Source organism: Quercus robur, chromosome 12 (assembly GCF_932294415.1).
Source record: "Quercus robur chromosome 12, dhQueRobu3.1, whole genome shotgun sequence".
Lineage (NCBI taxonomy): Eukaryota > Viridiplantae > Streptophyta > Magnoliopsida > Fagales > Fagaceae > Quercus > Quercus robur.
The window spans coordinates 6,892,484-6,918,736 of record NC_065545.1 but is presented as its reverse complement, the minus strand read 5'-3'; the positions used below and the strand labels follow the sequence as shown (position 1 = coordinate 6,918,736).

Genomic DNA, 26,253 nt, shown 5'->3' with positions numbered 1-26,253 from the left:
CAAGATTAGTGGGAAAGTCTTTGATTGCCAAGAATAAGCTTCGTTTTATAGATGGTTTTTTAACCATTTCTTCTGCATTGGTAGATTCACCAACAGCTGTTCAAGCATAGATTCGTGTTGACAATATGGTTGGTACTTGGATCATCAATTCAGTTTCACCAAAGCTCCAAGCTAGCATCATATATAGAGATACCGCGCTTGAGATTTGGATTGATCTTAGGGACACATTTAGCCAAGGAAATGGAACTAAGGTCTTTAATATTTAGAAGAAAATTGCTGAGATTCATCAGAGAGAACAATCACTCACTGATTACTTTACTCAGCTTAAAGTTTTGTGCGATCAGCTTCAGAATCTTAGCCCATTTCCTCAGTGCACTTGTGGCAAGTGTGTGTGCAACATTAATTAGAGGTTGAAAAGTCTTCAAGCTAAAGAATCCACAATGAAGTTTCTCATGGGAGTAAATGATGCATTTTCTCAAGTCAAAACACAAATCTTGCTAATGGATCTATTGCTTTATGTCAATAAGGCATATTCTTTGTTCATTCAAGAGGAAATGCAAAGGTCTGTCACCAATTTTGTTAGGGTTGAATCCACTGTTTTGGCTACTAAGTGTTCAGGCAACAATCCTAAAGGGAAAGAAAGACCTTTATGTACTCATTGTGGGAAATTGGGTCATACTATGAATAAATGTTACAAGCTACATGGTTTCCCGCCAGGTTACAAATTTAAGAACAAGAATGTAATGGCTCATCAAGTTTCATTTGTTACAGACCAATTCCAAGGTCATTACCTTGCTCCAAATGCAAATCATAATTCTGTTGCTGCTCAAGCACCTGCCTTTACATCTGATTAGTACCAACAACTTCTATCTTTAATTGGTTCTTCTTCAATTGGAGTTCAACAGGCTTCACCAGTTCAAGACCTCCATATGGTGTACATTGTATCTTTGCCATCCAATGGTGTTGTAGGTAATGCTTCTTACTTAACACATTCAGTCTTTTTTGCTAAGGTTGTGAATAAAAAGGCTTTTGGTGTTGAAACTTGGGTTATAGACATTGGTGCCATAGATCATATAGTATGTTCAATGCATTTATTGACTTCTTTTATGGAAATTTCACCCACTATGGTTGAATTGCCTAATGGGGAATTTGCTCTTGTGACTCTTGTTGGTACAATTAAGGTTTCATCCTATATTACCCTCACAAATGTCCTTTGTGTGCCTTCTTTTTCATTCAACTTGTTATTTGTCAGTGCCTTGACTCATTCTCAGCCCTTTTGTCTTGTGTTTCTTTCAACTTACTGCTTTATACAGGACCTTACCTACTGGAACACGATTGGAATGGGCCAAATGCATGATGGGCTTTACTTGTTACAAGGATCAAGACTCTCTAAAGCTTTTAAGTCCCTTGATGATTTTCTTCTCAGGCATAAGTTCAGCTCATTTACTGCTTTTTCTTATTCTGTTTCACATGCCAACTTGTATTCCTTATGGCATTCTAGACTAGGACATCCATCTGATATGAAACTTCACTCTTTAAGTCATCTTTTTCCTTTCTTGCAAAACTGTTGTACTAAAGATTGCAATATATGTCCATTGGCTAAGCAAAAGAGGCTGCCTTTTCCTTTTGATAATAAAAGAGTATGGATGTTTAGGGGCCATTTTTTGTTCCTACTACTGCTATGCATATATATTTTCTTACCATTGTAGATGATGCATCAAGGGCTACTTGGGTTTTTCTTTTAAAAGTTAAATCAGAAGTTAGGCCTTTGATTGTTTCATTTTACAATATGATACACACACAATTTCAAACTACCATTAAGTCCATCAGAACTAATAATGCTTTAGAATTCAATATGGTTGATTTTTACAATTCTAAGGGCATTATTCATCAACAAAGCTATGTTTACAGTCCATAACAAAATTCAGTTGTGGAGAGGAAACATCAGTATATCTTAGCCACTGCTAGGGCCTTGCAAATTCAATCTAATCTCCCTCTCATTTTTGGGGGTGATTGTGTTCTCACAGCTGTCTATTTGATCAATAAACTTCCTACTCCTTTTCTGCAACATAAGTCTCCTTACGAGGTTCTTTTCAAACAAGTCCCTTCTTATTCTCACCTTAGGACTTTTGGTTGCCTTTGTTTTGCTACTAATGTTAGTCCACATAAGCATAAATTCTCTCCTAGGGCTAGGAAGTCAGTTTTCTTGGGTTATCCTTTCAATATTAAAGGTTACAAGTTGTTTAATATTCAATCCCACTCTATTTTCATCTCTAGGGATGTGGTGTTTCATGAATTTGTTTTCCCTTTTGCTTCAAACACTAGCATTCCTTCCATTGATCTGATTCCTTTACCTAGCATTCCACCTATTTCTTTTGTTTTTCTTGATTCTACATCTTTTTCATCAATCACTGCTGATTCCATTGTATAGATTCATCATGATCTTGATACAGATGATTAAGCTTTTTCTGATACTTTCGATCATGTTATTTCTGATGCTCTTGATCAAGATGTTTTTGATACTCCAGTTGTGCCTCCTGATGTTCCTAGAAGGTCTACCAGAGTTTCTAAACCTACCTCTTACCTTAAGGCTTATCATTGTAACCAAGTCTCATTAGCATCCATTTCTAATTAGTCCCATTCAGGTACTTCCCATCCCATCTCTTCTTATCTCTCTTATGACAATTTATCTCCTGCCTACAAGTCCTTTTGTTGTTCTATTTGTACTACCACAGAACCTAAGTTCTTTTCACAAGCAGTCTTTGACCCTAAGTGGCAAGAAGCCATGGATGCTAAAATTCCAACTTTGGAAGCCAATAATACTTGGACTATTACTACATTACCTCATAACAAACATCCTATAGGGTGCAAGTGGGTCTATAGGATTAAGTACAAGGCAGATGGGTTTATTGCCAAATGGTTCACTTAAAAGGAGGGCCTGGATTATCTTAAGACTTTTAGTCCTGTTGCCAAAATGGTTTTTGTGAAGTGTGTGCTTGCAGTGACTGCTGTGAAAGGTTGGTTAGCCAACTTGATGTGAATAATGCATTTCTTCATGGTGACTTGCATGAAGAAGTGTACATGGCTCTTCCACCAGGATTTCACAACAAGGGGGAGCATGGAGAGCAGCTTGTATGCAAGTTAAACAAATCTCTTTATGGCCGCATGTAGGCTTCTAGACAATGGTTCTCCAAATTTTCAAGTACACTAATTCAGCTTGGATTCACTCAATCTAAAGCAAACTACTGTTTCTTTACCAGGCAGCAAGGAACTTCTTTCATTGTTTTATTAGTGTATGTTGATGATGTTTTCATAGCAAGCAATGATAAAGAGCAGATTGATCAGTTTAAGGTGTTGTTGAATTAGAAATTCAAATTGAAGGGTTTAGGTGAGTTGAGGTATTTTCTTGGTTTGGAGGTTGCTAGGACAGCCAAAGGCATCTTTTTGTGTCAAAGGAAGTATGCCCTTGAGATTTTGGAGGATGCAGGACTTCTTGGTTGCAAACCTATCAAGATTCCCATGGATCAGAACCTAAAGCTTAGCAAGTATGAAGGTCTATTACTTGATGATCTAGGAAAGTATAGAAGATTGGTAGGAAGATTGCTATACCTGACCATTATTAGGCCTGACATCACTTACTAGGCATAAGTTAAGCCAATTTATGGCTAAACCAAGAAAACCACATCTTGAGGCTGCACTTAAGATTCTGCAATACTTGAAGAGTGAACCTAGGAAAGGTATTTTCTTCTCAGCAAGTTCAGAGCTTCATGTGAAAGGTTTTACTGATTCAGACTGGGCTGTATGTACTAAAAGATCAGTTACTGGATATTGAATATTCATTGGAGATTCATTGGTTTCATGGAAATTAAAGAAACAGTCCACTGTTTCTAGATCTTTAGCTGAAGCAGAGTATAGAGCAATGACCATTTCAACTTGTGAAATTGTTTGGATTCTCTATTTGCTTAAGGATCTTCAGGTATATCACAATAGAGAAGCTTTGTTGTTTTGTGACAGCCAAAGTTTTGGTTCCAAAAAAGATTGAAAGAGACCTTAATACATTTAGATTTCCCTGTGAAATTTCATATAATCAAAATCCAATTCGGCAGTTCACCTTCCAATTCGTACGGTTAGAGAAAAACCCGAACTTTCTCTTCCTACACAAGCCCCACTGTTCTTGAACTATATTTTATTTTTTTCACAGCTACCCATTTGTTTTTTGAGCAATTGGAAGCCCAATTCTTGCCGATCTAGATTGGGTCTGGCAAAAACTGTATCTGGGTTCTTGAATTTATTACAAAACTTCATTTGGTTATACTTTATAATCTTTCTTAGTTAAATTAAGTCTTACTACAAGTGTAGTTTTGCAGCCAAAATAGGCATTTGTCCCTTTCGCCCAAAAGATGTAGCAAAATGTCCTTGTTTTGAAACTCAATTTTTAGAAAATCAAATAATGTGAGAAATTTTACATGGAACTCGAGTTCCATGTTTTTTTTTTTTTTTTTTTTAAAGTTTGATTTCACATAACTCGATTTTCTAAAAATCGAGTTTTTCATTGAAACTCAATTTTTAGAAAATCGAGTTTAAAACATGGGCATTTTGCTAGATAGTTTCAAAACATGGGCATTTTGTTGAAAAGTTTTGGCGAAATGGACAAATGCCCATTTTGACCGTAGTTTTGCTTAGTGCAAGTGCGTTTAATTTTAGTGCTTTAATTTCCCATGCTATTTACTATTTTAAAAATATTTATGTTTTATTCGAGTTAATTCAATTATGCATTCAACTATGGTTCACTTTATTCAATTCCGTTGGATCATGTCTAATCAAACACACTCCATCACGCTTTGGTTTGAGTTCTCCAAGATGAAAAACATTTGTCACCAACATTTAGGTGTTTACATTTCTCCCATGTTCATCGTTAAGAAAATAATGTAGCTCATAGTCATGATAGGTACGGTAAGAGTATTACTAATTTTTTGGTTTGGATAGAAGAAGTTCCACCATAAATCCATGATTTCATACAAGCCGATTTGACTTTCCTAGCTTAATGAGAATTTCAGTCTTCTTCTCTAACAACAACCCAAAAAAAAAAAAATCTAACCGATTGTCTCAAGTCAAAAAGCATTTCACAAGACAAACACAAGCAAATCTTATCCCATTGAGCTAGTATATATGGTAGTTTTACTTGGTGAGGATTTTAATTGGAGAATCAACATATTTAGGAAACAATATTACTTAAGGTATATTGAAAAGCCCTTTTTGCCTTATCATTATGATTGAGTGTTTGTAAGCGTATCTACTGATTCTAATCATATAAAGAATTAGACAGAGATAGAAAAACATATTACAATTATCCCAACAAAAACAAAAACCTATTACGTAAAGTGGCTCTCAAAAAAAAAAATTTGAAAGTGAAAAAGGAAGGGGCTTTGCATTGGGATCTTATAAATTAACATAATCTTAAAGGGTACACCAAAAATAACTGATACTTATTTTGTTCTGCTGGTTTAAACTGATACACACTTTAGTAAAATATTCACTACTTTCGCTATATAGAAAAAGACCATACTTAGCTCAATCTACTTGTACAATGTACTTTAAAAAAAGAAAAAAATTATGCAACTTTCCAAACAAAATTTTTATATTAGCAAAAGAAAGTCTCATTGAGGCTTTGAGTTTTGTTTAAATAAATTCAAGGGAGAGCTGCAGTGTTTAATATATGCTTTAAAAAAAATAAAAACAAAAAAACTTTTGAGAATAAACTAGTAATGCATGAAGTTTATTGATTGTTATTGTGCCATAGAAAAAAGATGTGAACCATTTTCTGTATGTGTGTTTAACTCGATTAAAAAGGTTGGAGATAACTAATCGAATAGTTGTCTTAAATATCCTGTAAATGTAATGTCTTGCTTCCCAACAACATAATTATTTATAAAAAAAAAATTGCATGGCAGAAAGAATATTAAATACAGAATTTCCTGCTCACAAAAGTGCACCTTTATGAGAAATAAGTGATTTGGGAAAACTGAAATTGCATTGAATTAATTTAGCTCATGCCTTTATATACAATATCGGGCTCAACCAAGAGAGAAGCAACTAACTAACAAAACTAACAGAATCACAACAACCACTCTCACGTGTGACGTGTGAATCACTAATAACAGAATAGGAAAAATTAAGCTAAACTACAGGTCATTTTATGTACAGTACTACTAAACTACAAGTGCTTCAGATATTGCTTCTTGAACTTCAGCTATATCTGTTGAGTCTTGCTTTCTCTGCTCTGATTACTTACATGAATTGTGATCTTGATACTCCCCCCCAAGATGGACCGTGGGTTGATAAATGTTGACCAGTCCCATCTTGGACAGAAGCTCTGAAAACTGTTTATGACTTAAGGCTTTAGTGAGCAAATCAGCTAATTGTGACTGAGTTCTGACATGAATAGGCTTGACAACTTTCTCCAGCACCTTATCCCTCACAACATGACAGTCTATCTCTATATGCTCTGTCCTTTCATGGAAAACAGGATTAGAACCTATGTGAAGAGCTGTTGATTGAGATGCCTATTTTCTCAAATGGCACCCTTTTGATTTTTTTTTTCTTTTTTTATAAAAAAAATTTAAAGTAATAGTTAGAACACTCTATTGGGAGATTCTGGCATTTTACCCTTAATTTTTTTAAAAATTGGCAATATGCCCCTGCTTGCAAACTATATAGGGGCGTGCCCCTGTTTCGATACTCTATTACCCTAAAATCGAGTTCAATTAAATACTCGATTTGTAGAAAATCGAGTTATGCCCGATCAAACTTAAAAAAAAAAAAAAAAAAAAAAAAATTGCATGGAACTCGAGTTTTAGGAAATCGAGTTCCATGCAAACAAATTTTTGTAAGTGTGAATCGTGTGATTGCGCCATATTCAGGGAGCCCTACAGTGGCGTTTTTAAGCTTTATAGTGACATTTTAAAGCCCTATAGCGGCGTTTTCCTGCAAATTTTATATAAGTGTGATTGCCCCATATTCAGGGTGTCCTATAGTAGCGTTTTTAAGCCCTATAGTGACGTTTTAAAGCCCTATAGCGGCATTTTCCTGCAAAATTTTTTTAAAAGTGTGGTCGCCCCGTTCAAGGAGCCCTTAGTGGCATTTTTAAGCCCTATAGTGACGTTTTAAAGCCCTATAGTGGTGTTTTTAAGCCCTATAATGACGCTTTTAAGCCTTATAGCGGCGTTTTGGAACTCGACTTCCCTAAAATCGAGTTCCATGCTTTTTTTTTTTTTATTTATTTATAGTTTTATTGGGCATAACTCGATTTTCTATGAATTGAGTATTTCATTGAAACTCGATTTTAAGATAATCGAGTATCAAAACAGAGGTATATCCCTATATAGTTTCGAAATAGGGACATATTGCTAAATTTTTTTAAAATTAAGAACAAAAGGCTAGAATCTCCCACTCTATTGATGCTTGACTTAATTTGGGTCTTTTTATGATAAGGGGTGGGACATTTTTATAAAAGAGTGAGACCTTTTTGTTATGTGGGCCTTCGGCCTAAGTCTAAGTGGCTTAGGCTATAGGCTGATCCCGGACGGGACACCCATGATATCATTTGGCCTTGCTACCATCCCTTGTGAGGCTAATATTGGGAGGTAATTAGAATGAGTAGTATTTAACTATTTATTACACACACGTCCATACACATTTTATTCTGAACTGAAATTGTGAGTTAGTGACATTATTTAACTTAAATCATGTCTCCAACTTAAGATTTCAATTCAAAATTAAATGTGTGTACGGATCGTGTATAATATCTTTTATCCGATCACAATTAATGTTCCACTAAAATGGATCAGTATGTTTCCATCTTTTACTCAATCACAATTAATGTTCCACTAAAATGGATCAATATGTTTCCACGCATTACAACGTTGACAGTCCAAAGCACATCTTAATATCCACATTTCTTTCATGCATCTTTTTTCTTGATTTTTTTTAAAATTTTTTTTTTTTTTCTGGTGGGACACTTGCATCAAAAAAGTAATTGCAATTAAGTTTAGCAGATTTTACCAGTGATTTGTTGATGATAAGATTCAAACATTTCCAATTCTGATATATATGCGAAGAGTAATTTTGAGGCTACAAGTTACAGCTAGTTATGAGAAGAAGAGAGGCATAAAGAAAAGCATAAATGAAGGGAAGTGGGGTGGGTTGGGAGCATTAAACATGATGAAGAAACCGGTGATGAGAGTGACGAATAAAGCGAGGGTGTTTCGATGGACATCCTTGAATTCTGCATTGAAGTGAATTCAAGATGAGTTAATGAAGGCAGTTGGACTTACTTGAAGTTGAACCGTCTCTCTCTCCTTCTCAATGCTTTTAATGGCTTGGGTCCCTTTTTAACTTCTTTCCCCAATATTTCTTCTCTTAATTTTTCTCATTTTATTTTCAATTTTTTTGACATGGCACTTTACAAAACTAACCTCAGTTTGGGGAAAAAAAAATTTCTGTCCTAACTTTTAGAAATTAAATTCTATAACAACTTATGTAAACTCTTTGGTTTATACCCTCCAATAAAGACACGCCGAATCATTATATTACTAAAATATAAATACATTTGATTACACATGATAAAATCTCAATAAATACCATATTTCAAGTTTTAAGTAAAATGTTGATGTGGTATTATTACGTGTAGTATAAAGTATTAAGTTTTAAGTAAAAAGTTAATGCAGCAATCTTTTATTAGATAGTGTAAAACCTATATTTAATTTGCACCACTTTCTTACCAAATTCATACTCTTATTTTTAGTGCAGTCCTAACATATCTTCTACTACTACTAGCAATGAAATTTGGCTGTATGGTCCATCTAGGACATCAATGTACTTGTGGTCGGTGAAATTTGGCCAAGCCAAGGACAACCCTTAATGTCTAATCGTTGACGCATCTGCTAAGATCTTTTACGGAACAAAGGAACTTAATTGATTTCATCAAAAAAATAAAAAAGGAAAAAAAATAAAACTTAAATGATAAATCCCGTGACATGGGTTTTACTTTGCTGCTTGTACTCTCCAAGTTATGACTTCCGAGCAGAGAAGTTTATAATAGTTTCGCAACAAATTTTAAGTTGTTATTGATTATAATTTGAAATCACTATTGATACTATTTTTCTGTTCATTAGCCACTTATGATTTGTTGTGAAAAATTGTTGGACATAGTATTTCTCTTTTCAAGTATGATATCCCCTTTTATCACGATGAACTTTAGAAAGTATTTTTTTGTCCATAAATAATAGTCAATAATAACCTACTACTTATGATTTACTATGAAAATATTATGAACATAGTATTTCTCTTTTTGAGTATGGTATCCTCTTTTATTACGGTGAAGTTTAAGAAATATTTAGTTGAAACTTGAAAATATACATAGCAGGGATGTATTAATCTTTAAATTTTCCACTTAACTCTCTCTTTCTCTCAAATAAGAGGTTTTGTTTTTGATCATGTCTACATAAAAAAATCGATTGGTATTTTAGTATATGATGATAAATAACTATTATCATTGAATCGGCGTTATAAATTAGAATCATTTCATACTTATATAATAAAAAGCCAAAAGCCTTATATCAACACATCTCTTGATATTTATAATGAAAGTATTTATTGCTATAACAACTAGGAGATGGGGAATTGAATTAAGGCTCTTCTTATAAATAAGACCAGACAATACCATTGAGTTGCAAAACTCTTGAAAAATAATTTAATATTTCATGAATCCAAAAAGATGAATGTGGTGTCACAATTAAAGTGGTTATTCAGGTTATTCCTTAACGAACCTAATGCTCTAAAAAATAACCATTTTTGCATTCTTAGGAGATTTTTCTCACATTTTGATAAGAATTAATACATAATTAAAATATGGCCTTAATAAAAGAATATTAAATATTCAATTATAACCATAAGTATAAGTGCTTATTGGGTGTGGGTAACAAGAGTCAGGGTTCAAGTTTTCAGGAGGAAGATTCACACACATATATACTTAGATTAGGCTAGAGTAAAATTTTATCTTCTATATATATAAAAAAAAAAAAAAAAAAAAAAATTCAATTATAAGCTAAATGCATCTTTTTCAATTTTTTTTTCTTTTTATTTTACAATTATTAATAATTCACGTGCACAAATTCAACATGATTATTGTATATGTATGTTCTTGATATTTGTGCATAGTTTCATTTTATTATTAAAAAATCATTTTTTGTTGAATGTAAAAGAAAAAAAAAAAATCTTAAGGTAAATAGTCAACAAAACCCTTTTTTTCCTTTTAAAAATCTTGCATTGGAGTGGATAATTGAATATTATGGTGTGTGAAAAATGTGTATGGAGATGGGGTGACGCCTAAGCGCACAGGGCAATTACGAAAGAGATGGACACTAACGCGCTTCCAAGTGGGATAATTGAACAATTAATGTTCCCCTTAGAGTCTTAGACCAAACCATAAACAAACTTAACTCATGGGACTGGTACCTGGGTTGATTGAATAGCTGGGAGTATTGAAAGCTTTTATAGGCTAGTTCTTGGAGTGATTAATATAGGTCATCCATGAATGTAGTTTCGTTTTAAATGGCTGAAGGGGGGGTGTTGGGAGCTTTAAAAGTTCTAGTTCTTTGAGTGACCAAACTGTGGAAGTTGGAGTTATTGTCTATATTAAAGATCCATAGCATTCTAGTCCTTCAACTGTATATAGACTCACCACATTTAATGAACCTATTCTAACTCCTCTCACCGCCTCTCATTAAACGAAAACTTGGCTTTTCGGCTTTTGGCTTGGCTTACCTTATATCAGTTATATGTACTAGTATGTTCTCTCATGTCTCCAAAATCACATTGATATCACTAACGTTGGGGGTACCGGCCTATTATTGCGTACTTTGGGAGGCATCAAAATCAGGTATCGCAGTTTAGTAAAAGCATGAGGTTGAGTGTTTGACCTGGATGAAAAGGAGCTTACTTTCAAGTTGGTTTGGATTTCACGTCCTTGGCTTTAAGGGCAGGCTTGCAGCTGTGTATAGTAATTGAAGAAGAGCCAACTTAATTAGAAGCATGTACGTCATGCATAGGTGGGCTTGGAGCTGTGTAATTGAACAAGAGCCAACTTATTAGTCCTACATTCAAAGTTTGCTCCTATTAGATTCTCATTTGCAGATATAGTTGAACACAGCCTATATAACCAAAAAAAACATTTACACAATTTCATCACTCTGTCTAAGAGAGAGAGAGAGAGAGAGAGCGAGAGAGATCTTTGAATTGCAGCTATGGTTTCTTTGCAACCACCCCTTTCTCCAGATCGAAGAAAGGAAATCCCAGAGTTTGAGAATTCATCAAAGAAGAGAAAGATGGAAGAGTCACAAACAGAACAAATTTTTGAGAAGAGATCAAAAGCTGAAGGCACAAAGTCTATATTTGATATCGAGCAACACCTAGAGACTCCATTACCTTTGGAGTGGCAACGATGCCTTGATGTTCAGGTATACCCTACACATGTTTATTGATATTTGGTTAATATATTGTAAGATACTCCTGGTCCAATATGATGTCAAAACTTGTACAAGTGTGCTCAAGCCAAATTAATATAGTACATGTACAGCATATAATTCTAACTTATGAAATTTTTGTCATTCTTTGTATTATGCAGTCAGGTCAGATACACTTTTACAATTCGAGGACCCATAAGAGAACATCAAAAGATCCAAGGAAGAGTCCTGAACCAGCGAGTCCTGATGATCATATGAGCTTAGACCTCAGGCTGAACCTACCATGCGGGTCACTCAGAAAGAGCCATGTGGAAGACAATTTCACCAAGCATAGTTCAGGTAGTCCTGCACTTGGTTCAGGTGATCTATTCATGGAATCCAGCACACCAAAGAAAAAATTGGGAGGGTTAACAAGTTGTCCATCGTGGTCGGCATTTGAAGGGGATCACCAAGAAATGGTAGCAACTGTGTGCACAAAGTGTCACATGTTGGTCATGCTTTGCAAGTCCTCTCCTGCATGCCCTAACTGCAAATTCATGCACCCACCAGATCATAGCCCTCCGACCCTATTCAAGAGAAGGTGTACCCTCTTGTTCTAGTTGAAAAACAAAGCCTAGTTTAGCTTAGGATTTGGCAACCGCTCCAAACTTATGTTACAACTACATATTTGTCTTTAAAAGCAAATTAAAGTATCTTGCCAGGCTTTAGTTTTTCCACCTCTGGGAAAAAGAAATGACTGCTCCAAATGAGGAGAGACTAAGAGGGTATAACTAATATAAATAGTGCATATATACCAAGTGTTTTATCCTCCTAAATTTGTCTAATGCACATATTAGCTAGGCACCTTTGAGACTCTGCTTACGATGATATATGTATATTAGTTGAATTAGTTCTCAAGAATAAGAACATACCCTCAACCTGCCTCAGATTCACATAAATGTTACAAAGATCAAATTAAGTGTTATATCACATTTCTTATATAGATACCATATTGTATTCATATAATTTAAAAGTAGATGACTGAAATTTATAAAGTTGCAGTAATAAATTGTAGTGGATATCGAGATATGCTTCCAGTTGGAAGTTGCTGAACAGTGTAGCTTGGATGCTTTCATTCAGGGACAGATGAAATTTTAATGGCAAGTCCATGAGTCATAATTATTAATGGATCATGCTAACGAGTGTCTTTAAGGCATTGATTAACAATTTAGTTAAAAAAAGTTTTTATGGAAAAAAAATAAATAATTAATGTTTTGACAGCTTTTTTCATTTCCTATAAAAGTGATGCCAAAATTTTTCTAAAATGGATTGTTAATTAATGCTCTAAAGACACTCGTTAGCATTTCCCATATTATTAATTATCTGATGCATGAAACTTTTTTTTTTTTTTTTTGAGAAGACTGATGCATGGAAACTGTTTGTATATAAATATATCTAAAAACACAATAAGTTGGTCCCTCAAACTCTCATAGTGTTGCCTGAAAATAGCGCACCTACCTGGAAAATATAGTTGTGTAAATATTCCATTGTGCAATTTATGGATAAGGATAAATATTATTGCACAGAGCTTAATGCAAACACTTTTACACAAATAAAAAATGTGCGTATTAAGGTGTGTGTAATAAACCCTACTCAATTAGTGTTTATATTGTGTTGTAAGGGTAAGCTAGTGATGTAGAACAAACCACCATGACCTCTCTAGACTCTCACATGTACCTGAAATCATCGTGTAAGGCAAAAAGACACTAGTAGAAATCATGAGCATCGGAGTTAGAATTGCATGAAATTTGGCAAGCTAAAGTGAAACGGCCTTTTGAACAATAGTCATGATTTCATGAGGTACCCCATGAAAATAGCGAATACCTCCGTTGAGGCCCTAAAAATTGCGATTTTTCTGTTTATAGTAATTTTTGTTTCCTTAATAACTTTTTACTCAAAAGTCAAAATAAAGTCCCGCTTGTTTTGGGACAACCCTTAATGTCAATAGTTTATGATTTTGCATTTAACTCAACTTTACCATTTTTGATAAATTTCTGTATTTTGTTACCTAATCATGTAATTAGTGCGAATTAAGGTTTTAAATGTTTTTCTCAGTATTTATATGTTTTGTAGCCATGAGAGGCAAATTAGACTATTATCAATAAACACAGACTTTTGTCAATTTTATTCTCTGGTGGATTCCAGTTTTATCATCTTATGGATTCAAGGAACCTCTCGTGGATTTGAGGTTTATTACCTAGAAACTAACAGTTTAGTTTCTGTTTAATTAAGAGAGCAACGTGTGTACTTTTTTCATACTTCTGCGACGTCAATTGGTATTAGAGCCTTGACATACCCTGGTCTGATGGCTAACCAGCGAGATAGTGACCACCACAACAACAATGGCACCAACGACGTCGACAACACAGTCCTCACTAGGGTTGAGTTCCTTGATTTTCGTGATGAAAATCAACAGTTTCGTGATTCAACCCAACAGAATCTGAACCGGATTCAAGAAGCGCTTACCACCCTATTTACTCGAAACCCTAATCGTGATGACGAGGAGCGATGTGATAACCAAGCGAGAGTATTTGGATTGGGTTAGTGAGGTTGAGAAGTTTTTCAATTATATGGGTACTCCATAATATAAACAAGTGTGTTTGGTGGCATACAAGTTGAAGGGATGAGCATTTGCCTGATAGGATCGTGTTCAATTAAACCGTACCCGTGAGAGAAATTTTTTGATACAATCACGGAGGAGGATGAAGAGATTAATAGCAGACCGATTCTTACCACCAAATTACTAGCAGGAGTTATTCAGACAGTACCAAGATTGTAGGCAGGGTAACCGGATAGTTAATGAGTACATGGAGGAGTTTGAGATGTTGGCAAATCGCAATGATTTGGAGGAGACTAGAGATCAACAAATATCCAGATTTGTATATGGGCTACGAATGTCCATCTGAGATTAGATATCCTTACAAACCCTATATACTTTAAATGAGAATGTAACATTAGCTAAGAAAATAGAATATCAACATCTCAGGGTAGGTTCGAAGTTTTCCAATCACAATTCGAAGTCATTCAATTCCATTGCTAACAAAGGTAAACAACCCATGTTTACACCATGATCAAAACCCATGGTTAGGGAGAGTAGTGGTGTCAACCAGTCCACAGTGGTAGTAACAGGTTTCGTCGTACAGTCGTCAATGAACATTAACCCCTATGCTAAGCCAACTGGGAATAAATGCTATAGGTGTGGAGAACCAGGACATCAATCTAGTACTTGCCCTAAATGAGCTGCAATGAATCTGGTGGTGGTTGAAGAGGGCGAGACAAAAGGTGAACAGGAAGGTGAAGATGTGTATAATGATGCTGATCCATATGCCTATGACCTTAATGAGGTCCAAGATGATGAAAAAGATGTGCCATTAGGGAGATCCTTAGTGATTCAAAGGTTGTTGCTCACACCAAGGGTGGATTACAGTGATCAACGAAACGAGATCTTTCGAACGCGTTGCACCATCAGTAGAACAGTCTGTGATTTGATCATTGACAATGGCAGTGTGGAGAATATCGCATCTAAGAGTTTGGTTATCAAGCTAGGACTGAAGACAGAAAAGCATCCATCTCCTTACAAAATAGTTGGATCAAGAAATGTACGGAAACTCTTGTCACTCAAAAATGTCATGTTACTTTTTCTATGGGTAAATGCTATGTAGATGAAGTAGTTTGTGAAGTTGTTGAAATGGATGCATGTCATTTAATATTGGGTAGACCTTGGCAGTATGATGTAGATGCTATTTATAGGTGTAAGGATAATGTATATGTGTTCTTTAAGAATGGCAAAAAAATTGTCCTTGGTCCTATTAAGGATAGCAACATACCCAAAGCTTCTAAAGTAGAAGGAAAGCCATCTCTTTTCATAGTCAACAATGAGGATGAGTTTGGCAAAGAGTGTAAGGAGATGAAATAGGTTTATACAGTAGTTGTGACAGATGGAGTGCCGAAGAAGGTTGCTGAGACACCTGAGACAATTCAACCAAGAGTTTGAGGAGCTTTTTTCAAAGGAGCTGCCTACAGGTTTACCACTAATGCGCGACATCTAGCATTGCATTGATCTAGTTCCTAGAGTTAGTCTACAAATCTGTCGCACTACAGGATGAATCCTTAAGAGGGTTAGATTCTACATGGGCAGGTGGATGAGCTTCTTAGCAAGGGGCAGATTAGGGTATGTGTGTGGATAGTCGAGCCATCAACAAGATCACAGACGGATATTGATTCCCTATTCCCCAGCTAGATGATATGTTTGATATGCTGAGTTGATCGAAGTGTTACACCAAGCTGGATCTCAAGAGTGGGTATCACCAGATTTGAATTTGACCTAGAGATGAGTGGAAGACAGCATTCAAAACAAATGAGGGATTGTATGAGTAGATGGTAATGCCTTCTGAACTGTCCAACACTCCCAGCACTTTCATGAGGTTTATGAATTAGGTATTGAAACCATTTATTGGGAAGTTTGTGATAATTTATTTTGACGATATCTTGATTTACAGTAAAACAGAAGCATCTTACTATAATTATGTGCAAAAAGTATTGATGGTGTTGTAGGCCAATGAATTGTATATCAACTTGAAGAAGTGCAGCTTCTTAATTGATAAGTTACTGTTCTTAGGCTATGTGGTTAGTGTGTATGAGATTCATGTTGATGAAGACAAGGTCCATGCAGTTAGGGAATGGCCAACCCCAAAGACAGTGAGTGATGTGCGGAGCTTTTATGGGCTGGCAACATTTTATCGAAGGTTTGTTCGAGATTTTAGTAGTATAGTAGCCTCAATTACTGAGTGTTTGAAGAAAAGAGGTTTTCATGGGAAAAGGAGGCAAAATAGAGTTTTGCCTTGATCAAGGAGAAGTTGAGCAACTGCTCTAGTTTTGGAATTGCCTAACTTTGATAAGGTGTTTCAGGTAGAGTGTGATGCATCTATGGTCGGGATAGACGCTGTTCTTTCACAAGACAACAAATCGGTAGCATTTTTCAATGAGAAAGTTTGTGAAGCACGAAGTCAATGGTCAGTCTATGAATTGGAGTTCTTTGTTGTAGTATGAACTCTTAAGCATTAGGAGCACTACTTGATTCAAAAGGAGTTTGTAGTATATACAGATCATCAGGCATTGAAGCACATTAGTCAAGCTAGCATTAACTAGATGCATGCTCGGTAAGTAGCTTATATACATCGCTTCCATTTCACATTAAAGCACAAGTCTAGTGTCACGATTAAGGTGGTAGATGCGCTCAGCAGGCGAGCATCTTTGTTGACCACACTACGTACTGAAGTTGTAAGATTTGATTACCTCAAAGAGCTATACAAGAATAATGAGGATTTTGGTGATATTTGGGGTAAGTGTCTACAAACTCATACTGCTGTCAATAGTATATATATCCAAGATGGTTTCCTCTTTCAGGATAATCGATTATGCATCCCTAAAAGTTCATTGAAGAAGCAGATTATTAGGGAGCTGCATGGAAAAGGTTCTGGTGGATATATGGGTAGAGACAAGACTATAACACAGGTGATATATAGAAGCAGCTAATAGAAAGATATGAGAAGATGTAATCTAATGGCGGAATTCTCAAAATTCACCTCTAATAAAAAGATATTGAGTAAGATTGTAACCTTAAGCTATAACTAATTTTGTAACTAAATTTTGTCCTTATTTTATTTTGTGTTTACAATGGTTAGATTATTTAAATAACTTCTTTTTTTCTTTTCTTTTTTCTTTTTTCTTCTCTCCCTTTCTCATTTCTTCCCGTTGCTCCTCTCTCCTCACACTCTTCACTTCTCCCACTCTTCCTTCAGTTAAGTGTTGCTAAGTGCCAAGGGTTTAGAGGAAAAGGTGGTGGGCTCAGTCCCTGGTGGGAAGGCGGCCGTAATCTGAAACTTGCAATCAAGGCAATATGGTCTGACGGCCAAGCAGGCGATGGAATACCATTACCATCAATGCTTTCACGGTCAACAAGCTCCAACAAACTTTCAACAATCAAACTGTTATCTGATGGGAAGCATCATATGGTTAGTAGCAAAATAAGCATGGAACAAAATTAAACATACTTACAAATAGTTCAAATTCCAGTAATTAAGAGGCCCTTTTCTGTTTATACACCTAAAGAAAGAAGGTACATGAACTAAAGGTCGAGGATCTCCCACAAAGTAAAAATAAAAATAAAAATAAAAATCATTGCAACCATAAAAAAGAAAGAGAATTTAAGATGGAATAAATTAAGTCTGTTTAGATGCCAAAATATATGATTTCAAGGTTAAGGCCCCTTGGGGTGTAGAGTAATCAGTCTAAAAATTTGCAATGAACAGGATCAAACTAAAACAAAGTTGAGAATATTTAGAGGATGTCAGTCTCTCTTTTGCATTTCCAACGCTGCAAAAGATTCAATATCCCAGACATAGGAAAACAGGTGCTTAGTGGCCTTTCCTTATATTCAAAACTAAGCATTAAAACGTTTGATGACATGGGAAGATGATCAGTTAAGATATGAAAAGCACAGATTCTTCTTTGAAGAGAAGTAATCTTCAGAATCACTCAGGAGATAATTAGTTAAATTTGTTTTTGATATCTAAACGGGCCCCAATACAGCCACATGATAAGACTCATTTCAATGATTATATACTATATAAATGGAATGCAATACTTTTATTTTGTTTAGCAGCCGATGCATCCCAAGCAATAGGTTTGATTGCATATCAATCACATGCAAAAAATGTACAAAACATGGTAAAAATGTCACCAAGAAATCTAGACGAGATACTAAAATCATCCATATAGGCAAATTTTTTGCTATAAAAATTTCATTTGGTTCAGAGAAACGACATCTAAACCTATTACATTATAACCACTAAAAGTAACATTAGCATTCAATAGGGAGACACCTTCCACAAATTCAAGCATCATTTGGATTTTATTGGGGTTTGCAATCAAAGATAGCCCTTAGGGCTTTGGTGGAGGTGCTGAAGGATTTCATTTTGTATAGAGTTTCATTTGCAAGTTTTAATCAAATTCAAGCCAAGGTGGAGATTTGGTGACGTGGCTTGACTTTGGTTATAAGTCGGTGGACTTTTCCTATTCGAGTGTATCAGGAATACCACGTAGCCAAGCTTAATAACAGTGTATCCTATTTCATTTTCTTGTGCGGGCAGATTAATTAACATGTATCCTATTTGGTTTAGGACTTTGAGTCCTCTAATTGGTTTTTTTCCTATGTTGTATCCTTGGTTAATTGAGGGAGAGATCTTTAGGTGTAGTTGAGGTTTGGCTTTTGTGAGCTTTTTGGTTTCGTCCTATGTCATTCTCTAAGCCATCTTTTGGAAACCTCGCTTCTTGTAATTAGAGAGCACAAATTGCAAATGTTCTTTCACCAGTATTTATTAGGTTTCCTAAATCCTAATTACTAGAGAAATATAAATGTTCAACGAGAAGGAAGTTGTCATCAATGAATCAAATTATTTAAAAATATAGATATTCCAATGAGATGGAAATTGTCTTAAATGCAAACCAAATTATTAACAGGCTGGACTCTTAGTAGCTACTAAAAATGATGTAAGGTAACAAATCACATCCAGAATACCTGTGTAGAATATGTAATCTAAGGTGCCGAAGAATTTATCTGAGAAGTAGGTAAATGCAGGTTCACTGGTTTGGCTATTCATCTTCCTCCGTTGTTCCTCAACCCCATCTGAATGTAAGAAAGATGAATATGCACTAACCTGGAATAGAAATTTTCAGGGATTAATACTTAATCCAGTAATAACAATATATTGACAGTAGTATAGTATTCACAGCATGCAGATAACAGTAATAATAACATTGAAATGGCAAGACTACAAAATACCAACAAACACACCATCCACCAGCATATTAATTGTCAAGAAACAGTGAATATAATCCAAAAATAGCAAGGGCATTTATAATATCCCAAAAAAATCAAAAGTAAAACAATTGCCATACCAGGGACAGTGAATGATGGAGTTTGAGATACTGATATATACCCAATGGATCATTTGCCTTCTCAAAAATACAATCAACGCTGCCCTTGACTACAAAGTTATGAGGATCACTGCAATGTTGAATAAATTAATCAATTTCATCTTCTGCCCATGTCATTGATGTCAATCTTAGTGTATCTCTCTGTGATCTTGACACAACATATTAGCTTAAGCTTTTGGGACTGAGAGTTGATATATTCTAGGGCTGGCTATGCCCACCCCCACCCCCACCCCCCCCCCCCCCCCCCAAAAAAAAAGAAGAAAAAAATGTAGAATATTATTATTAAAAAAAAAGGATTCATTTGTTAGGCTGAAAAGCTCCAAAGAAATCAAAGTAAATATGATTTCATATCATATATTTTCTTCATTGTTGTCATTTTTATCATTTATTAGAGTCATCAAATGAAGGAAAAGCAATGTCCAAGGAAACTAAATCATGATGAGCAAATCAAAGCAGATAATAATCTCTTGATTGTTTAAAACAAAGACCAACAAGGTCTAAAAATAGTATAGGGAGAACACAAATTTTCTTCCATTTTTAAAAATAATAATAATAATAATGTTGCTCATAAGCAACTTCAAAGTCTTTTCAGTGTGAGCCACTTTGCCAGTAACAAAAGACTTACCTTCCAGGACGAGAGTTGTAATCCCCACAAATTATTAGAGGAATTTGTTGTGATTGGGCAATTTTCTCAAGTCCGTTCACAAGGTGTGCAACCTTATGTCATAAAAGAAGAAACAGTCAAATCAATATGGTTTATTTCGAATCAAAATGTATACAAGGAAGAGATTTACATTTTTTTTTTGTGATTTGGGGTTAACAGAAGCATTTTTCACACAAACAAAAATAAAACTCCAGCGCAAGATAACAATGTTTAACGTGGTTTGGTTAACTCCAAAACTACAACCACGGGCAATGCCAATCGAAATCCACTTTCAAGTTTATGGATTACAACCACACTTAACCAAACCTCACAAACCAAACTCACACACTCACAAAAACACCACTCACAAACCTCACAAACATAAATAAAACCTCTCACAAATACAAAATAATTGACAAACCTCACACACAAATTCAATCCCAAAACCTCAATAATTCTCTCACACTAATAAAAGAAACAAAATCTCAACACACGTACATGGATATCATTCAACCTGAAAAATCTACTAAACTACTCTTTAAAGAAACCCACTCATGTTCTTTAAAAGTTCTTCTCCTCTCTCCATGTGGGAGGACCCATGGCAAAAGCCACCAAACTATCGCAACGATGCCTATTTATAAGGCGCCAATTCTAATTCTTGATCGAAATGGAATACCAAATTAATTACTTCTTCAATAAGGAAAATTTTATTTTCCTTTTTTTCCACACCAATGAAGCCTAAACCATTTAAATTAGGAATTGGAGGCATAATCTAACAATATTAAATGGTACCTGAAATAATGTTACATCTTCATGACCTTTACTCCAATGTACGTGGGTGTTTGCCTGGTGATAAAAGGCATGAGTGCATCAGCATTCCCAGAATTAGCAAATCAAAGCTGTTGGAGATGAAAAACATACAGTACCACGCATATTCTAGATTGAAAGGCATCCCTGTTACTGCCATTTTGTAGTGATTCTAATACAACAACTAGTGCAACATTGTCCTGCAAAACCCAATAAAAAAAAATAAAAAAAAGTGACAAAAGGAACAGATTATGTAGAAACAAGAGATTTAAGAAGATAGATCACAGTGAAGACTACATAAGAAATTAACACCTTTGATGTAAGGCGATGGCTGCCTTTGAATCTGATTTTAGGCTCCAAAGCGTTAACCACTGATGATGCCTCTTTATCAAACTCAAGCTACAATAAACATTTCAGAGTCATTAAGCCCTTTCATAAATAGTTAAATACCAAATTTTATTTACATAGATTACAGTTTTATCACCTCATATTTCATAATTTCTTTGAACAGCTTACTATGGTAAAATGTTGCACACCCATGATTTGTTGATTTTTCAGACTCGGCTGTAAAAAGCTGCAAGATAAATCTAATAATTTGATTTTCCTGATACACTTGGAAAGATGTGTGGCTAAATGTAATGAAAAATAAGGAATTTTATCATTATTCAATTTGAGTGACCATATAAAAAAAATTAATGAATTTTATGTTCTGTGACTTGATCTATGAAACATTTATTATAGATATAGAGGAGATAATGCAAGCATGGATGGGTGTCAAAAATATTGAAACATAAAAAGCCCAGGATAAGTTCCATCTCCATATATTGCAACCATATAAGTAAATTTTATTTTTTCAAATGATAAAAAAAAATGGTATACTGACATTTAAATATATGTAAACATAAAATCTTTATGTGGTTTTTTTTTTTTTTTTTTTTTTTGGGGGGGGGGGGGGGGGGGGGTGGGGGGGGGGGGGGTTGGGGGAGCTAATTAGGCTGTTCAAAAATTATATTTAAAGAAAAAAAACCAGAAATTTGCATAAAATGCAACTATGCTACATTGTGCATCACCATACTTATTCTTTAGAAGAGCATACTGTTTGGGAAGTCAAATGTCCATCAATGAGAAGAAACTTCTAACAACTAATCATCAATGCAATCAAAGTGAATTGTTCATAATCTTTTTAGAGTTCAGCCTTGGAATTGATTAAGGATAGAATTCCTTGCCATTTCTCCGCAAGGGCTGAATTTCATTAAATTTCTTTCACCCATGATCACTTACTGCTCACTCCATTCCAACCTTGTGTGGTGCCTAAGGCAAGAGACAAATGCCCGCACTTTTGAATCTTTGAGGATCAAGTTTTTTCACTGTATAATTTCAAGCTATTGCTTTTGGACTAGATGGCTGCAACTGATTGCTTTGCTTTTACTTTGCTGCTTGATTTCTTAGATTTTCTATAAAAAAAATTTCTGGTGTTTCTCTTGTATATATAGCTGGGTTTCCCCGCTTTCCACACTTTTCAATGAATTATTACTTTATATTTTTTTTCTTTCAAAAAACAATATTATGCTTCTATAATTCTAAATCCAAGAATTAATTGTCATACATGTACAGTTAAGCCACAGTTTGGATAAATGAAAGCAAGATCATAATTAACTGAAAGTAGCTAAACTTATGACTGGGTTAGGTCAAGATAGGGTAGATAGGGGTTTAACATTTATTGTTAAAATATTAAACTGTTGTTTAGTTAGGTTTGTCAAATAGCAATTTCCATGTGTTAAATATACCCAAGATCAGATCATTACAAAGAACAAGTTACTAATGAAAATATCTGTAATGATATAAACTAAATATATCTGATATCAATTAGGGGGTAAGACTTCTTATGGTGAATTCTATTGATAAGAAAAAAGAAATGTCAGCTTGAAAAGTTTTCAAGTAATTAACAATTTTATTAACAGAAAGAAAACACAAACTATAAGCATTAGTAACTATCAATCTATGAATCATGACAAGAAAGTCATGCTGCTACAACACTGGATACTGCTCAACAAAATTACAATGTGAAGCAAAGAAATCAATAGGGTTCAAGAAGCACTTCTTCAGGCAACTGTCCTCCAATCTTGCCCTAACAAGTTAAATTTTGTCAAACTTTCCAAATTTCAAAGCTTTACTTATAGCTCTTCCACAAATAATAGATGGATAGATAGATACACACACATATATTTTTGTTGATTTTACGAATGTAATTGATGAGAATTGTATCTGCAAATTGTCAACTTATGGTTACAGTTCTTCAATTTGTATCAGTGCATAAACAAGCTCCCTCATCAACTAAAAAGAAACAGAGCTAGCCTCTGTTCTTTGTCTCTGACATATAGCTAATATATGGATGTTAAGAAAAAACTGGTTTTATGTGAAATGAACTACTTATTTTCTAGAAACATGTATGGCACATATACAAGTAAGTATGCTCCCAAATTTAGACAGTTAATTGGGTTGCTATTTCAAAGTTGCCACAAATTAATCATTTTAACAACACCCAAATAGACCTCTTCTTCAGATTATAACTCATCCAACCTTCCAACAGATTTATGTTTAGTACAAATGTCCTACACAAATGAATGAATGTAATCAAGTCAGATTTCAACCATACCCCGGCTCCAGTTTTTTTCTTGTACATAACTGAGTATCCAAGTTTTTTCAGCTCAGGCTCAAAGAAATTTTCAAAATGGTCACACTGTACCTGCACATAAACAAGGAACAATATATAAAGAAAAAAAGGCAGTATGCTACCAGCTTACCAGGCACACTAGATTCATTTTTCATATTAAATATTCCAGAAAACATATGCAGATACACAGGTTAAAAAAAAAATTACCTCCTGAAGACAGAGTATATCTGCATCATATTTAATGATCTCTTTGAGCAAATTCTCTTGACGGTATTCCCATGCAAGAGCCCATTTTGGGCAGTAACCGAGAGCATTAATTGACAACGAATCAGCAAGGATATTATAGGACAGCACACTAAAAACTACATCATTAGAAGATTGGGCTTTAAGATTCAAGTTCAAAGTGTTCTGCAGATGGATCATTTTTCGAGGAGGATGAGAAGGTTTAATCACAGGATCAGTCACTACAATATTATCTAGAGACAAACGAGTACCCAGTGAAGAGTCTACAGCTGCAGAATGGAGCCTCAATCTAAAATCACAATCATACAGTGTGGGTACATAAGTATTCGAGGAGCCCACCTTAATCCATAAGTTATCTTCTTCCACCATTACTGAATTCTCATCAAGTACTGAGCCATCAATTAAGTTTGGCCAAGAGCCAGAACTCCTGAGTTTCTTAACATCTTGCTGATTGCCGGTTGAATTATTTCTAGCAGCATTAGCTGCCCAATGATGATATTTCTTATGTTTATTCCATGCATCCGAGAAGCACTTTGAAGAGCAATGGTAGCTTTTCTCAACTGATGCATTCAATTTTGCACAAGAGCTGCACTGAACAGTAGCCAATTTATGACGGTGTACAGAACAAGGAATGCTATGTCGATACCTATACATATGTAAGATTTTAAAAAGTTAAGTTTTGGCACTCACTAGTTACTATAATTCAAAGACCACCATGTATCATTCAACTAATGAACTAAAAACCAATGCTAGTGTACCATCTTTTAACACAAAAACCTTCAGTGTCAACACATGCGTTTGAACACACGCACAAAAAGCACTACCTTCAAAGGAACCTTTTGGTGCGAGGAAAAGAATGTTATTTAACACTGAAAAATGAAGCAATGATTGGTTGCACTCCATGAAACTTAACACTGAATTTGTTACAGTTTTTTTTTTTTTTTTTTTTTTTTTTTTTTTGTTGCTTCCATCCATACTAAAATCTGATTGATAGCATTGACAAACACTATACCGCAATTCCAGAAATTAAAGATAGAAATGAGAGAGTAATGATAAAGAAAGTCCCTTTTTTCACACTTTACTGATTTGAGGACAATATCCATACAACAAAGCCTTTATATGGCTATGCAACCATGTTATTTTGTTCTTCAACACAAATGTCCATTTTTCTTGTACATTATGCTTCTTATTGCTTAATTTCAACATTGAATCATGAAAAAAAAAAAAAAAAAAAAAATCTACCCACGTCAGCCCAAATTACTTTCCTAAACCAAAAATCGGGACAGCCCAAATTTTCATTTTGGTTTGTTGTCAAAGTTTTCTCAATTACCAAACAGAACTCAATGTCTAAGAGATTGAACCATCTTACAGGCAATGGAACTAAACAAAAACAGACAAACAAACAAACTAACAAAAAAATCCAAAACAAACAGAAAGTGTTGTTTAATACCGCTTACTAGTCTTTCAATATTTCACTTCTCTTTTTTTTTTTTTTTCTCCGCAACCAAACAGAGAGTTATGCATACAGGAACATGTAAACATATAAGCACATGGTTTTTAATGAAATTACAAGAGATAAAGAAAACAAAGGAGGAAAAGATCGAAAGAAGAAGAAAAAAGTGGAAAAAGAGAAGAGGAGGAACCAGGTGTAAACGAAAGAATGTGGTGGCGGTGGGAGAGAGCCAATTGTATGATATGAATTGACAAGTTTGGTTTCAGTGGTAAAGATTTCGGAGCCGATGACGGGTTTGTTGGACGACAATGTCACTGACACTTCCCATTGCAAAGTGTTGGAGTCTTGGTCCTCTTCGAGAGCCATTTTTTTTTATTTTGACTTTGAGCGCCAAATAATTCAAGCTAACTAACAAGCTTTGTTAGTGATTACTACTACTTTGGCAAGAGAAAGAGTGGGAGAGGGAGGATTAGATGGTTTCTTGGCAAATGGGTTTGAAGGTTTTGAAGGAAGAAGGCAGAGGAGTTTTTGGGTTTGTGTTAAAAAAGGCGTTTCGTTTTGAGAGAGTTTGAAAGAGGGAAAGGGCTTTTTGCTTTTGCAAAGTGGTAAGTGAGTGAACTAACTTCTGTATGAAGGCTACTGAAAATAGGAGCAGAATTTAGCGGTGTCTGTAATTAAATACCCTTGGGAATGATTGTTATCTAGTCTGCAAAAGTGGTGGTGGTGGCAAAAATATTAAATTCACCAGCATTATTTTGTTTATTTTATTTTATTTGGCGGGCCTTTTCGGTCCAAATAGGACTTTGACCATGATATAAAAAAGGCTTGCCTATGCGGATCCTACATTAATAAAAACTTCAATTAATGGGAGAAA

At 34.9% G+C, this 26,253-nt stretch overlaps 2 protein-coding genes across 9 annotated transcripts in view; one reads left to right on the top strand and one right to left on the bottom strand.

Annotated features, from left to right (window-relative positions):
• Positions 1-10,802: 10,802 nt before the first annotated feature.
• LOC126709274 (protein CURLY FLAG LEAF 1) overlaps positions 10,803-26,253 on the top strand; it is a 30,173-nt gene continuing 14,722 nt past the window's right edge. The window contains exons 1-2 of one of the 3 annotated variants that reach the window (XM_050409442.1): positions 10,803-11,516; positions 11,684-11,882. In XM_050409442.1, the coding sequence (XP_050265399.1) occupies positions 11,304-11,516; positions 11,684-11,882 (412 nt within the window). In that variant the 5' untranslated portion in view covers positions 10,803-11,303. Of the gene's footprint in view, positions 11,517-11,683; positions 12,549-26,253 lie in introns of those variants that run through there. The other 2 variants (XM_050409441.1, XM_050409440.1) reach the window with 2 other exon arrangements.
• Positions 17,130-26,253, bottom strand: part of LOC126709273 (carbon catabolite repressor protein 4 homolog 1-like) — a 32,162-nt gene continuing 23,038 nt past the window's right edge. The window contains exons 1-11 of one of the 6 annotated variants that reach the window (XM_050409433.1): positions 25,570-26,067; positions 23,891-24,572; positions 23,666-23,755; positions 21,494-21,583; positions 21,322-21,408; positions 21,129-21,209; positions 20,995-21,048; positions 20,185-20,276; positions 19,521-19,629; positions 19,141-19,279; positions 17,130-17,555 (exon numbers count right to left, since the gene is read on the bottom strand). In XM_050409433.1, the coding sequence (XP_050265390.1) occupies positions 17,359-17,555; positions 19,141-19,279; positions 19,521-19,629; positions 20,185-20,276; positions 20,995-21,048; positions 21,129-21,209; positions 21,322-21,408; positions 21,494-21,583; positions 23,666-23,755; positions 23,891-24,572; positions 25,570-25,745 (1,797 nt within the window). In that variant the 5' untranslated portion in view covers positions 25,746-26,067 and the 3' untranslated portion in view covers positions 17,130-17,358. Of the gene's footprint in view, positions 17,667-19,140; positions 19,280-19,520; positions 19,630-20,184; positions 20,277-20,994; positions 21,049-21,128; positions 21,210-21,321; positions 21,409-21,493; positions 21,584-23,665; positions 23,756-23,890; positions 24,573-25,569; positions 26,072-26,253 lie in introns of those variants that run through there. The other 5 variants (XM_050409437.1, XM_050409436.1, XM_050409434.1 and 2 more) reach the window with 5 other exon arrangements.